This window comes from Propithecus coquereli, unplaced genomic scaffold, assembly GCF_000956105.1.
Source record: "Propithecus coquereli isolate 6110/MARCELLA unplaced genomic scaffold, Pcoq_1.0 Scaffold39, whole genome shotgun sequence".
NCBI lineage: Eukaryota > Metazoa > Chordata > Mammalia > Primates > Indriidae > Propithecus > Propithecus coquereli.
In genome coordinates, this window is record NW_012149618.1 from 2,372,980 (window position 1) to 2,389,076 (window position 16,097).

The 16,097-nt window shown below is 52.8% G+C and overlaps 1 protein-coding gene across 3 annotated transcripts in view; it reads right to left on the bottom strand.

Annotated features, from left to right (window-relative positions):
* The window catches only part of OTOF (otoferlin), a 94,743-nt gene that overhangs the window by 58,341 nt on the left and 20,305 nt on the right, over positions 1-16,097 (bottom strand). For all 3 annotated transcript variants that reach the window (XM_012652461.1, XM_012652462.1, XM_012652459.1), the window contains exon 3: positions 6,028-6,116. In XM_012652461.1, the coding sequence (XP_012507915.1) occupies positions 6,028-6,116 (89 nt within the window). The remainder of the gene's footprint in view (positions 1-6,027; positions 6,117-16,097) is intronic.

Here is a 16,097-nt window from a genome sequence, read left to right on the forward strand (position 1 = left end):
CTCGGAGCCCCACCCGCTAGCTCGCCCACCTCCCCGAGGGAGAAAGGTCACACCACTCCTCCACTCAAAGCCTAACTGGCTTCTAGGCCTTCCTCAGAGCAGCGTCCTCTCCCCAGCGCAGGCTGTGTCACAGAGAGAGGGGTGCTGGGCTGGGCCAGGGGACCCGGAGCCGCTGCCCCCGAGTCTCTGTTTGGTCTTTATACAATGAAGTGGGTGGGCTCATAGCTGCTGTTCGCGTAGACTTTCTAACAGTAGCCTGTGGGCATGAAGGAATAGACAGGAAGGAGTACACCCGCCTTTTTGCAGCCTCACTTCTTTTGGTTCTAAATTGGCGGTTTTAAAATTTCAGCATGAACAGAATCACCTGGAGGGCGAGTGAAAACACAAATGACAGGGATCCCCCCTGCGCCCACTCCCATGGATGTGCTGGAAAATGTTTAACTGGTGGAGGAGGGTAGGGTAGTGCCAATTTCTAGTTTTTGCCAATTTCCATGGTGTAAATATTGCCCCCATGACCAGCTTCAGGCTTCTAATGTGAAGTCACTGAACTGTCCACCAAGTTCGGTTCACACCACTGGCCCCACGCCCAGGGGCTCTGATTCAGCAGATGGGAGGAGGCCTGAGAATGTGTATTTCCAACAAGTTTCCAGGTGACGCTGATGATGCCGGTTGGGGTGACACAATGAGAATCTCTGTCCTACCATTACCCTTTGCAGACAACTTTTCAGGCCCACTTTGATTCCACTAGGACCTGCCGATGCTGAGTGCTGGGCAACAGGAGCATCTTTCCCCATACTCAGATGTCCAAGCATGGCAAAGGAAGGTGCCCCCATCAGCAGAGGTGCTGCAATGTGACAAGACACCCCCAGGGGGCAGGATGGAGCTATTCCCCTGCAAGTGCTCTGAGAAGCCTCTGGTGCCTTCCAGGCTTCACTTGCCTGAGAGTCTCAGACTCTAGACTTGGGAGGGGCCTTACAGGAGAGCTTGTCCTGCACCCCTTCCAGGAGGAGTCCCTGAAACAACCTCCCTGACACATGCCCGCAAGCCTCTGCTAGACAGTGACGGTGACAGTGACAGGGCTCTCGCTACTCTACAGTGGCTCTCACTGCTAGACCGTTCTGCCGCTGCTGTAATCACACAGTGAGCTGAGGTCGGCCTCCTGGCAAATGCGTCCTCCTTACACCCTGTTCCAAGCCCTGTCCACATGCAGACTAAGTGCCATCCCTAAAGGGGGGCAGTGTAGACAGTGGGAAGAGCCTGGGCTCTGGAGTCAGACAGATGGGGGTTCATCCCGCAGGGTCTAAAGGGTTTCCACCATCTGGCAGCTGTGTGATTCTGCCTAGTTCTCCTACCTCTCTGAGCCCTGTTTGTTCATCTCCCAAAGGAGGTGGCACTGCTGGCTCCACTGGGCAGTGGTCAGGAGAAGGCTCGTGTGAAACTCCTCTAACTGCCGGCACACAGCTGCCAGCCCCTTCCCTCCCTGATGCTGTGTGGGGCTTGCCGTCTGGAGGGCCCACACGGGGCTGGTCTCCACGCAGGACGGGCTCTGGGGGCAGACCAAGGCTGCCCCCACCCTCGCAGTTGCGCACAGTCCCACAGAGCCAGGGCCTGTCTGTGGCCTGGAGGGTGAGAATGGGATGCTAGGACCTTGCATGGCCAGAGGAATCAATCGGCCACACTCCCAGGGGTGGCTTGGGGGGCTTTAACTCCTAACGGTCCCCTACAATCTCCCCCAAATAAAAATAAAAAATTATGTTCTTTGAAATGGACAATTGATATTCTCTCAGTCTTATGTAAAGTATAAAGAAAAGCATTTTTATGAAACTTTGCTCTTTTCACAGGTCTGTAGCATACCATCTGTGCAAAAACACAATGCTTGCCATAAAAACGGCTTCAAAACAAGGGCCCTGATGCTGATTCTAACCAGAAGGCCACCCCTCAGCCCCTGCTGGGTAGACATTCTCTGGGGAAGGGGCCAGGATAGGAAGGGGCAGGGGAAGCTCCTGGCTCTGGATCTTGTGGTGACCCCAGAGGTGACCCTGTCTACCCCACTTGCTCTTTGTACAGGTGCTGTGTGACTCTGGACCAGAGCCCTCTCTGGGCCTCAGTTTCCCTGGGGCTGTTAGGTGAACGAGCTGTGGCTAACTCCATGTCCTCTGGCAGCTTGCCTCATGCAGCCTTCCCAGTTACCCGTCGCAAAGAGGGTAACTCACTGGAGGCTGGCGGGACCCACGAGGGGCCGGGTGGGCGGGGCAGGGCTAGGATTCCCAGGTAATTAGGCAGCAGGTACAGACAGGCCCACAGACTGACCACAATAGATCGGCAACTGGCACCAGAATCCTGTCAATAATTCATTGCTTTCCCCCGGGAGCCGGTGTCGGGTGCCCTCGGCCCCACCAGGCCTGTACTGCTGTCCTGGCTCCTGAATTATTCAGGGACCCTGGGCATTCTCAGCAGCCCGGAGGCTGGCAGCAGGGCCAGGCCACTGCCCCTCAGAGGTCCTGGACAGGCAGAGCTGGACACACTGGTTCCTCTGAACCCAACGCCTTGTCCTCACAGGGAAGCCCAAGGTTCCTGGGAGGAGGCCTTTGTTCCAGGCAGGGTAGAGCAAACCTCGGGGTCTCCTGGTCTCTGACTAGGACGCTGCCTTCCTTCACACCATGTCTCTACCTCCCACGGCCCCTAGAACCACTGGGTGAGGGGCCAGTTTTCAAGCTGTCCTGTGCTTCTAGGACAAGTCCAGTGATGGGATCAGACTCACAGGCTCCATTCTCACACTAGCTTCCTTTACCTCAGTTTCCCCAAATGCATCAGTCATGTGATGCTGGCCTCACCCTTGAGTGCCCTGAACTCTTCAGAGAAGAAGGGCCACTCAGCTTCCTGCTCCCAGGCTCTCCCACCCTGTTACCCTCTGCCTCCTGATCCCAAGGGGGCATTTGTTCATTCTCTTGTTCCACAAACGAATCAGGGGACTGCTGTGTTCCAGGCACTGTCCCCAGGAGTGGGTGTGGCTTTGCTGGTTGCTAAGCCCAGCGCAAACCCCAGAGAGGGTTCCCCTCTGCTCGGCTGCCCCATGAGAAGGAGCCTGGGGACTGAGCTGGGCCATGCGGGGACTGAGGGTGGTGGCCTCACAGCCTCTTTGGCCTGTCCAGGAGAACACCAGGCGGGCCTTTCCTCTGGCTCTGGGAAATAGAGCCCCAACTCCAGGATGGGGAGACCTGAGTCCCACCCGACTCCAGGCACCCCTCCCACTCTGACCCCTCAGCTGGCCTATGTCAGGGTGGGCCTTACACTCCACAAGGTGGCCTCTCCTTTCCCCCATCCCAGCTCTGCAGCCGACAGAGCCCTGGACATTCTCTGGGCTTCCAAGGAAAGGGCGGCACCCTCTCCCGCCAGGCCTGAGCCTCCCTTGTGAGGTTTCCTGCCTTCTCTTGGGTAGGTGCAGGGAGGGCAGGGAGGGAAGAAGGGGGGAGCTAGAACAGGAACTATCCCCTTTTCTATCTTCCCTCTGGTTGGCCCTTAAGAACACCTAACTGAAGACACAGCTTTCAGCATATTCACTGTCTGGTAGTCCATTTCCCAAACAATTTCCCAAGTACTTATAGCAGGAGTTTTGATGGGTTCAGGGTTTCCAGCATTTCAGTGGTTGGTCTTCCACTGTAAATGGTTTGACATTCTCTTCCACGTCCTCAGTTTCCACCATCTCTTCTCCAACACTTGGGCTTCTGGGAGCTAGATCAGGAAGAGGAGGTAGAAGCATCCTAGCCCTGGCTCTACCACTGTCTACCCATGTGACCTGAGGAGCCCCTCTGAGACTCAGTTTCCCCTCTTGCACAGAGAGGGCTGCACTGGCGAAGCTGTCCGGCTCCTGGGTGCTCTGACATCTACGTGTGGGTTCCAGCTGGGGGTCTGGGCTGCCCTTCCTGGAGCTCAGCTCCCGATTCTGCTTCCTCCTTCACATCCACCTGGTCTCTGTGTGGGCTCTTTTCTCTTGTTCCTGTTTCCCCTGTCCTTGTAGGTCGCCCAATATTTCACCTCAGGGAAGAGGACTGTGCTGCATTTCGGGGGTCTCTCGTGTGGAGTCTCTTACCGACCTTTGTTGTGGATGCGAAAGGCCTCCACAGTGCCTGAGACGTGATACCCCGAGAGGCAAAGGAGAGGCTTCTGTGCCCTACACATCTTCCCTGTGGCGCCGCCAGCAGGCCTGCAATGCACACGCCCATATTCAGCTGGGATCCTGTGGGCTCCTAATAAAACCCACAGAATCAGAACCTGCTTACAGCCCATGTGTTTTGGCCCTTCCCAACTCAGAAATCCCCTCTACAACATGGTCTACTTTCTGCTCAACCTCTCCCAGTAGTGAGCTCACTACTTCCTGAGACAGTGCCCTGGTTGGAGAGGTCTAGCTGCCTTCCAGCTATCTGTTGTCGTCCAGCAGTACAGCCTGGTCCTCATCTTGCCTTTAGGCACACACCTCTCTTTCCTCTTCCTGTGGCAGAAAACCTTCTTGAGGGGAAGGGACTGTGCCTTAATCCTCATCCTAGTGACTCCAGTGACTAGCCCAGTGTTTGCCTGGTACAAAATATTTGCTCAGTAGATGTTTGATGAGTGACTGGAAGGATGGACGGAAGGAAGGAAGGATGGATGGATGGATGGATGGATGGATGGAAGGAAGGATGGATGGCTAGGTGAATGGATGAATATATTCTCTATGATTTTTCTCCTTGAGGATCTCATTCACTTGTCACAGGTACAATTTAAAATTCCCTTTCTCCCTGGCAACTATAAAGTGATGCTTACTAGAGTTCTCTGCAACCAGTAGAGGAACAGTGGAACCCTCACCTCTCCTGCTCAGAGCAGGGGTGCTCTACTTCTGTTAATCTGACCTAGGATTAGGTCAGCTTTTCTTTTGTTTGTGGTCTCCTCCCACTGTTGAGTCCTGCTGAGCCCTCAGTGAGCTAATAGCTCCATGCCTTTTTGGACACCTCGCCGTGTTCAGCCATGACTCCCCCTCCAGCTTGTATAAGAGCAATTTTTTCCTAAGATAAGTGATCTCACTATGTCACCCAGGCTGGAGTGCAGTGGCTATTCACAGGTGTGATCAAGGCCTACTACAGCCCCAAGGGATCCTCCTGCCACAGCCTCCCGAGTAGCTGCAACTACAGGTGTGCCACTGCAGCCAGTCGTGATTTTTGAATCCAACACAAGACTTTATATTTCTTATATTTAGCCGCCATTCCAGATTGTTGAAGTCCTTCTGAATTCTGCTTGCCCCCCAAAGAGAAGGATGGGAACTACCTTTATTGAACACCTCATAGTGATGATGCTCATGTGATAGGTGCACTTCACTTGCAGAAGGAAAGCTCCATGAGGGTAGGCATCCTGCCTCCCCAGCACCTAGTTCAGTGCCTGATATACAATAGGCACTTAGTACACATTCGTTGAATTAATGAATGAATGAATGCACATCTACTTCATTGAATTCTCACAGTGCCCTTTGAGGTAAACACTCTTTTCACACGAGTACATTGAGCTCAGAGAGGTTATGTAACCTGTCCAGAGTCTCACAGTACATGACTGACCTGGGGATCCGAGACCAGGCTTGCCTGACTGCTAAACCACCACACCATGCTGTGTTGCAGCTTCTGCGGGACAAGCCTGCCCTCAAGGCTAGAGAGAGTCTGGTGGAGGACACCATCAGCCATTCTACCTTCAGCGTCTCTGTTGGGTAACCGTCCCCCAGCATGGTATAGGGGAGATCTAAGGAAAGGGAGGGCAGGGGTGAACAGGAGGGTGGAGTGTCCTTGGCTGACAAAGGCTGGGAGGTCTGGGGGACTCTGGGGATGACATGAGGAAGCAGGATGAGGATCAAAGGCCAGCCCAAGACCTCCTCAGTCTTTGCAGATCAATCCAGGGCAGGCTGGGGGTGCAGGTCCCCTTTTAAACCTCAGAGAGAGAGTCACCCAGGAGCAGGGCAGGTTCCCAGCCCCTCTGGTCTCCGCCTCTCCAGTGCCCCCCGAAACTTACTTGTTGCTGAAGACCTTGCTGTAGTTGAAAATCTGAATCTCAAGCATTTCATTTTTGTCAATGTTGCTGGCCACCGGCCACCGGAACGTCTGGAGAGAAAGGGATAATTGTGCTCTTCGGGCTGCAATAGCAGGCAGGGGCTGTGGGGGTGGGAGGGGAATCTCTGGTAGGGGGTCTCCAATGGGGCGGCCCCTCACATGGGCCAGCGCTCCCCAGGGACAAAGCATTCACACCCTGAATTGCATTTAATTCCCACGACCACCTTGTAGAATGGGTATGGCCCACTCCTCTTTCAAAGATCATGCTCAGAGAGGCTGGTCACCTGCCCAAGGTCATATGGTGAGTAGAAGAACCTGGGCCCAACCAGGACTTCTGACTCCTCCCACAGTGCTCCTTCCACCGCCTCCCTGCTGCCTCCTAGATTCCTGGGGGGCTTGCAAGTGGGTGGTGCTCGGGCCCAGGGCAATAGCAAAGGCTGCGGGGCTGTGAGCCTGGTTTTTGGTGTGTGCTGAATGGAGCTGTGAGCTTCCAGCTCTCTCCCATCACAACCATCCTGACCAGAGCAGGCTCTGCCCCAGACTCCTCATTCAGGTCAAACCACTCCTCACTGGCAATGCTAACTCTGGGGACAGGTTTTAGCTATTTAGTGTTATTAAAGCCAGGCCCATGGCCCATCCCCAACTCACTATTTCTAGATTCGCCCTTACCATTTCTATGTTGCTGTCTCCCTAAATCAATAATAATAATGAATAGGAACTGGAGTGGAATTTTTCCTGATGCCCTTGAAGTAGCATCGAGGGCCCACAATAGAGGCTAAAAGGTGTCAAGTGCCCCGTTTTCTAAAGAGAGCTGCTGATAGGCAGATCAAAGGCCCTGCTACCCCAGCCATCACCCCTGCCCTCCTCCTCCCTGGATGTGAAAGGAGACTGGAAAAGGCAGAGGTGGGGAGAATCATGTCCTAGGGGCGACGTTTTCATGGTACTTCCCTGGGGAGATAGCTCATAGAGACTGGGCACCTGCCAGAAGGGCAGCTTGGCATGCAAGTTCCCAGTGGCATCTGTCTGAGCAGTGGACCAGCTGGTCTGTCCCCAAGCCTCAGGAGCACTAAAGGGCGAGGAGCCTGGCGTGCCACTGTTGGGTGTGGCAAGTACCTGGTTTACACTTTGTCCAAAGGCTTCCCACCAGAGGAGGGGTCCCCAGCTCAGAGGAGGCTGTAGGGCTGTACCCCCAGTGGCAGGAATTGGGGTGGGGTAGAGCCAAGTCCCCTACATGGGGCTCCACATCATGTGTCAGGACACTCAGGGCTCCTTTGCAAGGTCTGCCTTGCGGCAGCGTCCACAGCTGGCCAGAGAAGCCACCACACCACAAGGAGCACAGGGAGGAGTCAGGTCCATGGCAGAGGCCAAGAACGCAGCCCACAGCCCCCACCCCAGTGGGAGTCGGGAGGAGGTGGTGGGCCTGAGCAGGGGTCCCTGCCCTGCTCCGTCCTCAGCCACAGCATGAGGGAAGGCAAGAGGCAGTGTGACCAAGATGCCAGACTGGAGTAGTAATCCCTTCAGGACTGGACTTCGAATAACCGAAAATGACCAGACAGCTCTGGGGTTGCTCCAGGCCACTGCTGAGAGACAGTACCACCGGGGATTTTGACAGAGCAGGTAGAAGGCAGTGACTTTTTATTTTCTAATTTCATTTTTATACCCCACCAAATCCAGACCACTCAATGGGCCAGTAATAAATAATAATTTTAGCAGCTACAATAATAATAGCTGCCATTTATAGAGAACTTTTTATCATGCAGGGTCTGAATGCTTTATGTATGTTAATTCATTTAGTCCTTCTCACAGCCCAAGAGACTGGTAATGGCTTCTCTGCTTTCTAGACAGAGAAACTCGGGCTTAGAGCAGTCACGTCATGCAGAGAACTGTTGGCGGCTGAGCAGGCACGGGGGAGGAGGCTTCTGGGAGCCCACCCCACATGTCCGCTGTTTCCAAAGCTCAGCGTCCTCCTCCCAGACTGGGGACTTGGAGGGCTCAGGCGCACTGGGCCAGCCTGGCAGGTCACTGCTCAGTGTGGGCAGCGCCCGTCTCAGGAATATGGCCTCCATGACACCCCCTTTCAGCACTGGTCAAGTCCCCAGGGAAGCCCCCGACCTGGGCTGGTGAGGGAGGAAGCAGCAGTGGAGGCAGAGGGCCCTGGGGTGGGCCGGGCAGGTGAGGCAGGCGCAGGAGGAGGGAGGGTGGGCTGAGGGGTCGGGAGGCGGTGGAGACGGCTGCCTGACCCACAGGCCTCATTAAGCGGCTTCTGCGCCAGCTCCTGGATGCCTGCGCAGCTCTGCAGAGTGTGCGGTTTCCTTAATGAAGTTGCTTTTATGGGGCTGCGGGGAAATGAAGCCGCTCACTCAGGCAGGCCCAACTCGTTAGCCGCCCTGCGGGGGGAGAGGGCTGCAGGAGCCACCAAGATTTCTATTTTCTTGGGATGAAGGGGGCAGGGGTGTTCGATCCACCTGAGATCTGTAGGTGGGGTTGTGGTATTGCAGGAGAGAAGGATTGGGAGAAAAAGGAGATGACCACAGAAATGGCATCGTCGGAGAGAGGGGGTGTTGAACAGTGGCAATAGGCCCAGGCAAAGGGACACAGAGAGGGCAGCAGCTTGGGACGTGGCATCATGGGCCAGTCTGCTGAGCGGGAGCCGGGTGGGGACCGAGGGGCCCTGGGGGTCCTGACTGCAGAGGATAATCCAGGGGAAGCACATCTGGATTTGTGGCTTGGGTGCCCTTTCGGGAATCTGTTGGTGGAGGGATCAGGCTGAGTGTTTCCAGGAAGGAGCCGGCTGGGAGGGGACAGGAGGAGAGAAGGACTGAGTAAGCTCTGGGCAGGCCAGGCCTGCGCAGTCCGCATGAAGCCAGACAGGAGCGTCATTCAGGAGAGAGAGACACAGTCCTCACCCAGACCCAGAAGCTCCTTTGGTCTCTGATTCCCCCCCCACACACATATTCGTCCCTTTCCTCACTTTTCTACCCCACTTCCACCCACACTAGAACTTCCCCTCATTTCTCTGTTTTCCTTCTCTCCTGTTTTGTTCCCCTGCTTCCTTCTCCTCACCATTGTATCTTGTATCAGTTTCTCTCTGTCTCTCTGTCTCTATCTCTCTCAGTGGTTCTCAGTCCTGGCTGCGTGTTAGAATTACTTCCAGAAGACTTAAAAAAATCCGGAGGCCCAGGCCTTGAGACAGGCTCTGGGTAGGGTCCAGGCCTCAGTATTGGGCCTTGCAGCCTGTGCCCAGCCTACAGGCTGGAGGGGAGTGACTTAGGGCTGGGACTTGGGGCTACTCCCATCTGGCGTCCCAGGAAGCAGAGGCATGGGCTTTGGTAAGTGACTTTTTGGTTTGAATTTTCCTGGGCTGATTTCTCTATTTTTGCCTTTCCTTTGCTAAAAATTTCCACTGCTTCCTGAAATAGGTGGGGATTCCTCCTCCTAGCATGCAAAGTCCCCCTTGCTGGGCCCAGGCAGCATGTCCAGCCTGATCTCCTGTTGCTGACATCTTCCTCTGCTCAGCTGCCATCTGGATGCTCTGGTACAGTAGCAAGCAGGACAGGAAAGGTGTTCCTTCCTGGAGCAGAGTGGGGAACAATATGGCAAAAATGTACTTCTTTTACAAGTGGGAAAGTGGAGAGGTGAGAGTTGCCCAAGGGCATGAAGCTGGTGGGTAGCAGAGGCAGGATTCCAACTCAAATCTCTGGATGCTTAGTCCGGAGTTTAAACCACTACACTGAACCCTCTTCTGAAACCTGGGAGATTAGCTGAGGCTGCATCTCAGAGGGGGATCTGTGGCTGTGATCATCCTTCCAGGTGGTCAGCAACAAAACATTTATTTATTGAAGGCTGACCATGTGCCAGGCACTGGTTACACACTTTACACAAACATTATATAATTGAATCCCCACTTTACAGATGAGGAAACCAAGGCTCAGAGAGAATTTGCCTAAAATAAGCGGTTAGTAGCTTCCTAGTTAAGAGCCAGACTGCCCAGGTTCAAATCCTGGCCCTGCCACTTAACAGCTATGTGACCTTGGGCAAGTTACCTCCCCTCTCAGTGGCCTCATTTGTAAAATGGAGATGATAATGTCACCTAAACCCTGGGCCCTGCCACAGAGTAAATGTAAATGCTGAAGAGGTTGTAACTAGTGCTGCTATCTGGGTGTGTACCTGCCTTCCAGGCCAGAGATTTCTCTCCCAAGGGAGACTCAGCAATCGCCTACATCCCTTTCTGCCTTGTGACTTTGCCTCTCCTCCCATCTCCTTGCATCGAGGTTGGCTCTTTGACTTTCACCACTCGATTGTAGCAGAAATGCCACTGTGTGGCACCTAGGCCCAGAAGCCTCCATTTTTACCCTCTTAGAAGTCAGTTGCCACGTAGAGAAGCCCAGGTTTTCCTACTATAGAGAGGCCACGTGGAGAGAGGCCCAGGAGGATGTGAGGACACGAGGAGGAGACCCACAGTGCCCTGGATGACAGCCAGCACCAATGGAGCTCCCAGCTGGATTCAGGTGACACTGTATGGAGCAGAAGAACTGCCCTGCTGAGCCCGGCCAACCCACAGAATCATAAGCATACTACAATGTTGATAATTTTAGTCATGAGTTTCTGGGTGGTATTTCACACAGCACTTGATAACTATGACATTCTCCATGCTATCTGTACCTCTCTCTAAGTGTCAGACTTCTGTTAGGGAGACTTGTAATCAGAGGCAGAGCTGGATTTCATGCCCTGGGCCTTCCCCCGCATACACCAGCTCTCTTGCTCCTTATTCTTCCTGTTGGCCTGAAGAACTCCAGGTACAGCCTTGCCTGTCACTCTTAGAGCAGTTCGGAGCATGAGTAGAGCCATCAGACTGAAGTTTCTGTCTCATTCACCAACCCCTGCACCTGACATGGGGCCTGGCACACAGTGGGCACTCAGTAAACAGGTCTCAACTGATGGACTTGCCTGCCTGTAGTGCAGCTCCTTACTAGCAGTGTGATCTTGGGCAGGTTAGCTCACCTCTCTACAAAGTGAGGGTGACAGTAACAGAACTTACTTCTTGGGGTATTTTTGAGGCTAGCCAAGCGCTTAGCATAGAACCTGGCACAGTTAATATAGGGGTTTATTATAATGATTATTATTGTATTGTTGTTAGTTACAGGAGCTGAGGCAGGGCCTGGCCTTCTTGGTGATGGACACTGCAGGACTGCAGGAGGGCACTCCTCCAGCCTGACTAGCACCAGCATGATTTGCTTCCAATGGCCATAACAGCTGAGGGTGTCTTCTATTTCTGGGGGTGCCCTGAAAATCAGCTGCCTCAAGACTGGGCCAAGGAAATCCAGGACACCATCTAAAATTCTGCTCCATCTCAGCCCCCAAACACCCCCAGGACATGAGCCTAGCACTGCTGGGGCACTCGGGTAGCAGATAAGCCGAACATGGCTACTCAAAATGTCAGGAGCCAGCAAGCCCCATGCAGGGGCAAACATTTGCTGAGCACCTTCTGTGTGCCAGGCTCTGTACATGGAACTGTGCAGAGTGCAGGGATGCAGCTTGTTTCTCATTCCTGGGGATGCCCCTGGGTAGTCCTGGAGACAGGCACAGACCTGGAATAGCACCTGTGATAGGACCCTTGACAGCAGTAAAGCAGTTGGCATTACAGGCAGGGGAGGGAAAGAGGACCTCTGTCGGGAGCCTCAGAGTCGTGACCCAGTTTGCGTGCTCCTAGGCTTAGCCCTGACCTGGCTGCTGCTGGCTGGGGCACAGAATTCTGCATCCCATCAGCCCCAGTGATCTAGGGCTCCACAGAGATTTCCCTGATGCACGTTGGATAATGACCACTGACGGGGCCAGGAACCATCCTAAATCAACAAGACAGCATCCTTAAAGGGACAGTCCTCTAGGTTTTGGGGGGAGATTGAGGTATGCTACAAAGCTTTAGGGTACAATGGAAAGAGACCGTCTTGGGAGCTTAAAGACCTGGGTTCATATTCCAGCGTGGCCATTCGTGCTTCCCCAGGACACAAAGGCTGGGCCTCGCTCTCGCTCCCTCTCCTTCTCTCTCCAGCTTCTGCAGAGTTGTAGGTTAAATGTAGGATCTCAGGTTCCAGCCTTCGGGAAAGGAGACACCATGTCCAGGCTCTGTTTCCACCCATTGTTGGAGGGAGCATTGTCTTTCTTCCACGGCCACCTCCTCCCCACTCATGTTCCTAAGCGCAGCCTGCAGCAGCCCTTGTCACCCCTGTCTGAGCAGAGGAGGGCCCCTCCCTTGCTTAATCCCTTACCTGAGTAGAGCAGGGAGAGACACTTGCTTTCTTGTCTCTCCTTTCATTTTTTTTTAAGCTTGAGAAAGGAGTACATCCCATTTTACAGAAGGGGAATCTAAGGCCCAACGAGGTCACCTCAGCAAGGACTGCAGCCCAGGCCAATATGCCTTGTGTCTCACTAAGCTGGTTCCTGAAGGCCCTGGGTGGAGGAAGGGTGAGAAAAGAGACTTTCTGGGAAGCCAAGAAGCTTTAGGGGGATTTGTGAGGATTTCTTTTCCAGGTTTGTCTGGAACCACTGGCAGGCTGGTCCTTTCAGAGGGCAGCCAGGGACGTTTAGGACCTGTCCACTGGGTCTGGGGAGAGAGGGCAAGCCTGGGTACAGCTTGAGGCACTCTTTGGGACTGGGCTGACCCTGGGGCTGGAGGGTTGCCGCCTTGCTTTGTGGGATGTGCATTGCTGACTGGGATGGCAGTGCAGAGGGATAAACAGAGGCAGCAGGCATGGGGAGGCTCAGCGAGGGCCTTGTAGGGGCAGTGGGAGTCAGGCCCTGGAGCAGCTTCCTCTTGCGGCATCCAGAGAAGGCTCAGAATCTGATCTACACGTGGACTTAAAGAATCCTGGCTTGGCTACTTCCAGCTCTGTCACCTGGTGAAGGATACTTGCCATCTGAGCCTGAGCTTCACTGTCCGGATCATCATGGAGACTGGACAGAAGAGGAGCTGCGCAGGAAGCAGCCCAGTGCTGCTGCAGGGACTCCCACCCTCTACCCACGGGCTCCCCAAGTGGGAGTGTGGGATGGCCTGAGAACTGCAAGTCATTTGCATTCTTGCCCCGCCCCCCACTAAACGCCAGTGGGTTCCCCACTGTGACAGCCAGAAACTTCCCTGTGCCCTGGTGAGTGGGGTAGATTCCCCATTGAGAACCACTTCTCCCCATCACGCGGCCTGCTCTCTGATGCCTGCCTGGCTTCTGACTCCCTCCTGTCTCCCCACACTACTCAGGCTGCCTCATACCCATGTTCCCGTGTGGATCCTCATGGGCTGTAGAGCCCGGCTTCCTCCCTCTGGGGTCTCTCTAGCCCAGGACTGGCACATGTCAGATGCTCAGAATGTGGACCCATGCTCAGGGGCAGCAGAGACCAGCTCTTTACCTGACCCATGTTGGGCAGCGTTGGGAAGAGGAAGGCCACAGTGATTAACTTTGAATGTCATGTATACCTGTGGCTTGGGTGTCCTGGGGTGCAGTACATGGAAAGGGGTGGCAATGCCCTTGGAAGGGGCATCAGGTTGCTCACTGGCTGGAGGCCTGGGCTGACATGTCCCCTGGGAGTCTTGGGAGAGGGAGTCAGATGCTATGCCTGGTGGATTGGGGGCAGAGGCCCAGGGAGGCAGGACTGAGAAACGAGGCCAGGCCACATGCATCTTCACCCTGCCAGCGCCTCCCCTGTCCAGGCCCCGGCTGAGGAATGGGGAGTAGAGGCTACCAGATTGGCTGTGTAATGGGGCGAGCCTGAGGCCTCAAACAGCTGGCTTAGTTTGCAGCAGTGGTTCTGCCACCACAAGAACCCCTCAATCTGTCCATCATTTTGCAAAGACCTTCATTTGAGCAAAGTGACTGAGGCTTAGAAACTGAGGCTGGAAGTCTCATAGCCAGAAGGGGAGAAGGTCAGAGCAGAACTCTCCTTAGCTCTGGGGATTCACATTAAATGAGGAATTCAATGCCTCGGGGAGCACTGGGGACATCTAGGGAGGCAGCAGCAACAGGCACCCTGCAGTGGCTGGGGGAGTTCAGCGTGGGGATGTGCCAGTCAACGGCTGCTGCTGAGCCTGGCTGAGGAGACTTAGGCCTTGCTCCTCTGCCTCCAGCTCTGGGCCAAGGACACAGCTACACTGTGTGGCTTGGTTTTCAGATGGGGGGAGACGGTTGGTTCCAGGTGGCCCCTCAGCCTGGTGGGGGCTCAGCTGAATGCCAGTGGCCACCTTCAAGGGGAAGAGTCTGCCACGAGGCCCTTCCCAGCCCAAACAGAGCTGGATGGGAGAGGTAAGTCCAGGGAAGAAGGGGAAAACTATTTCACAGGTCACAACGGAGCTTCCAGTTTGTGCCAAGATGGCGACTGAGGACTGCTGGTTCTTGCCCCAAGTCAACCCTAGAGAAACTAGAGCACCAAGAGGGAAGGAAGTATGGATTCCAGAAAGTAACAGACGAATAAAAGAGTGTAAGAAGCCTGAGGAGACCAAAGGCTGCTGGAACTGGTAAGTGTATGAGGATGAAGACACTCAGCCTGGGCCAGAGGGTGAGGAGAGGGCAGTGGGGGAACAGGTTGCAGGAAAGCTTCGTGAGTTATGCTTTTGCCTCTCCCTGGCATTCCCGTGGGGCACTGTTGCCTGACTCCTGATAAAATTCTGACAACAGCCTTGCTGGGGTGAGGATGGAGAAAAATAGGGGTTGATAGACCAATAGCGCATATCTTTCATGGAACCCCAGAGCTAGTCTGCTAAAAATCCAGACTGTCTTCTGTCACCCCTGTTTCCCCTTAACGGTCCGGTGATGAGACCCTGACTTGGGTGGGGTGGTCAACAATGTTTCTGTGGTGACTGTGTCTGAAGAACTCCCTCAGAAGACAGCAGGAAAGAATTAATGGATGAACAACATAAAAGGTCAGACATGAGGCAGCTAGAAGCAGAAGTAGCAGCCCTGACATCTGTCAATAGAAGTTGCAGAGGAGAGGACAACATAGAAACTGAGTGGAAGAGATATTTGAAAAAATAATGGAGACAGAATTTTCTATAATGAACAAAAGAGGAAAGCCCATGATTTGAAAGGGCTCACAAAATAGTGCAAAACAGGAAAGATAAGGAAAACCCACAACTAGACACATTAAAATAAAATTTAAGAATATCAAAGACAAAAGAATTATACATTTTTTTCAGAGAGAAAGGGAAGATCACACATAAAACTACAAGAACCACATAGTCATCAGGTTTCTCAAGAGCAATGTAGAATGATATTTCTGAAGCTGTGAAGAAAAGAACTTGGAACCTAGAATTTTATATCTAGTGAAACTCTCATTCAGATTTGAAGAAATGGGAAAAATATTCTCAGATTCACAAAGCTTTAGAAGGTGTGTAATACAAAGACCCGAATTAAAAATGCTTTTGGAAGATGTACTCAAACAAGAAGAGAAATAAATCCATGAGCTACTTCAAGAGATATGAGAAGTAAAGAAAATCAAAGATCTTGGTAAAGGCTATTGCTATCCTGAAGCAAAAAGAAGTCTAGGACAAATAAAAGAAAAAGAGACTGTATATCCATAAGAATCTAGAATTAAAATTTTACTCTAGACAGTATCAGCATGCAGGGTGGGCTGAAGTAGGGAAATCACGGAGGCATGAGAGACTATTAAACTACTTGTTATACTAGGGGGAAGCTATAATTACTGATCTGTGTGAACTATCGATAAATACACATAAATTAGTAAGGGCAACTATTTTGAAATAAAAATAAAATATATAACTTTCCAACTAACGGAAGAAAACTCAACCTATCCAGTGGAAAGCTGGAAAGGAGAAAAAGAGAAACAAACAAACAAAAGTACAGTAAATGGAAAATATAAAATAAAGTAGTGATAGAAATAAACTTAATGTTCCCTAACTCAGAGAAAAATAATAACAAAAAATGAAATAAACCTAATGATAATAGCAATTGTAATAAATGGAAATGAGTAAGACTCATTAATTAAAAGACAGAGACTCTCATATTGGGAAAGTAAATAGTATCTAATAAT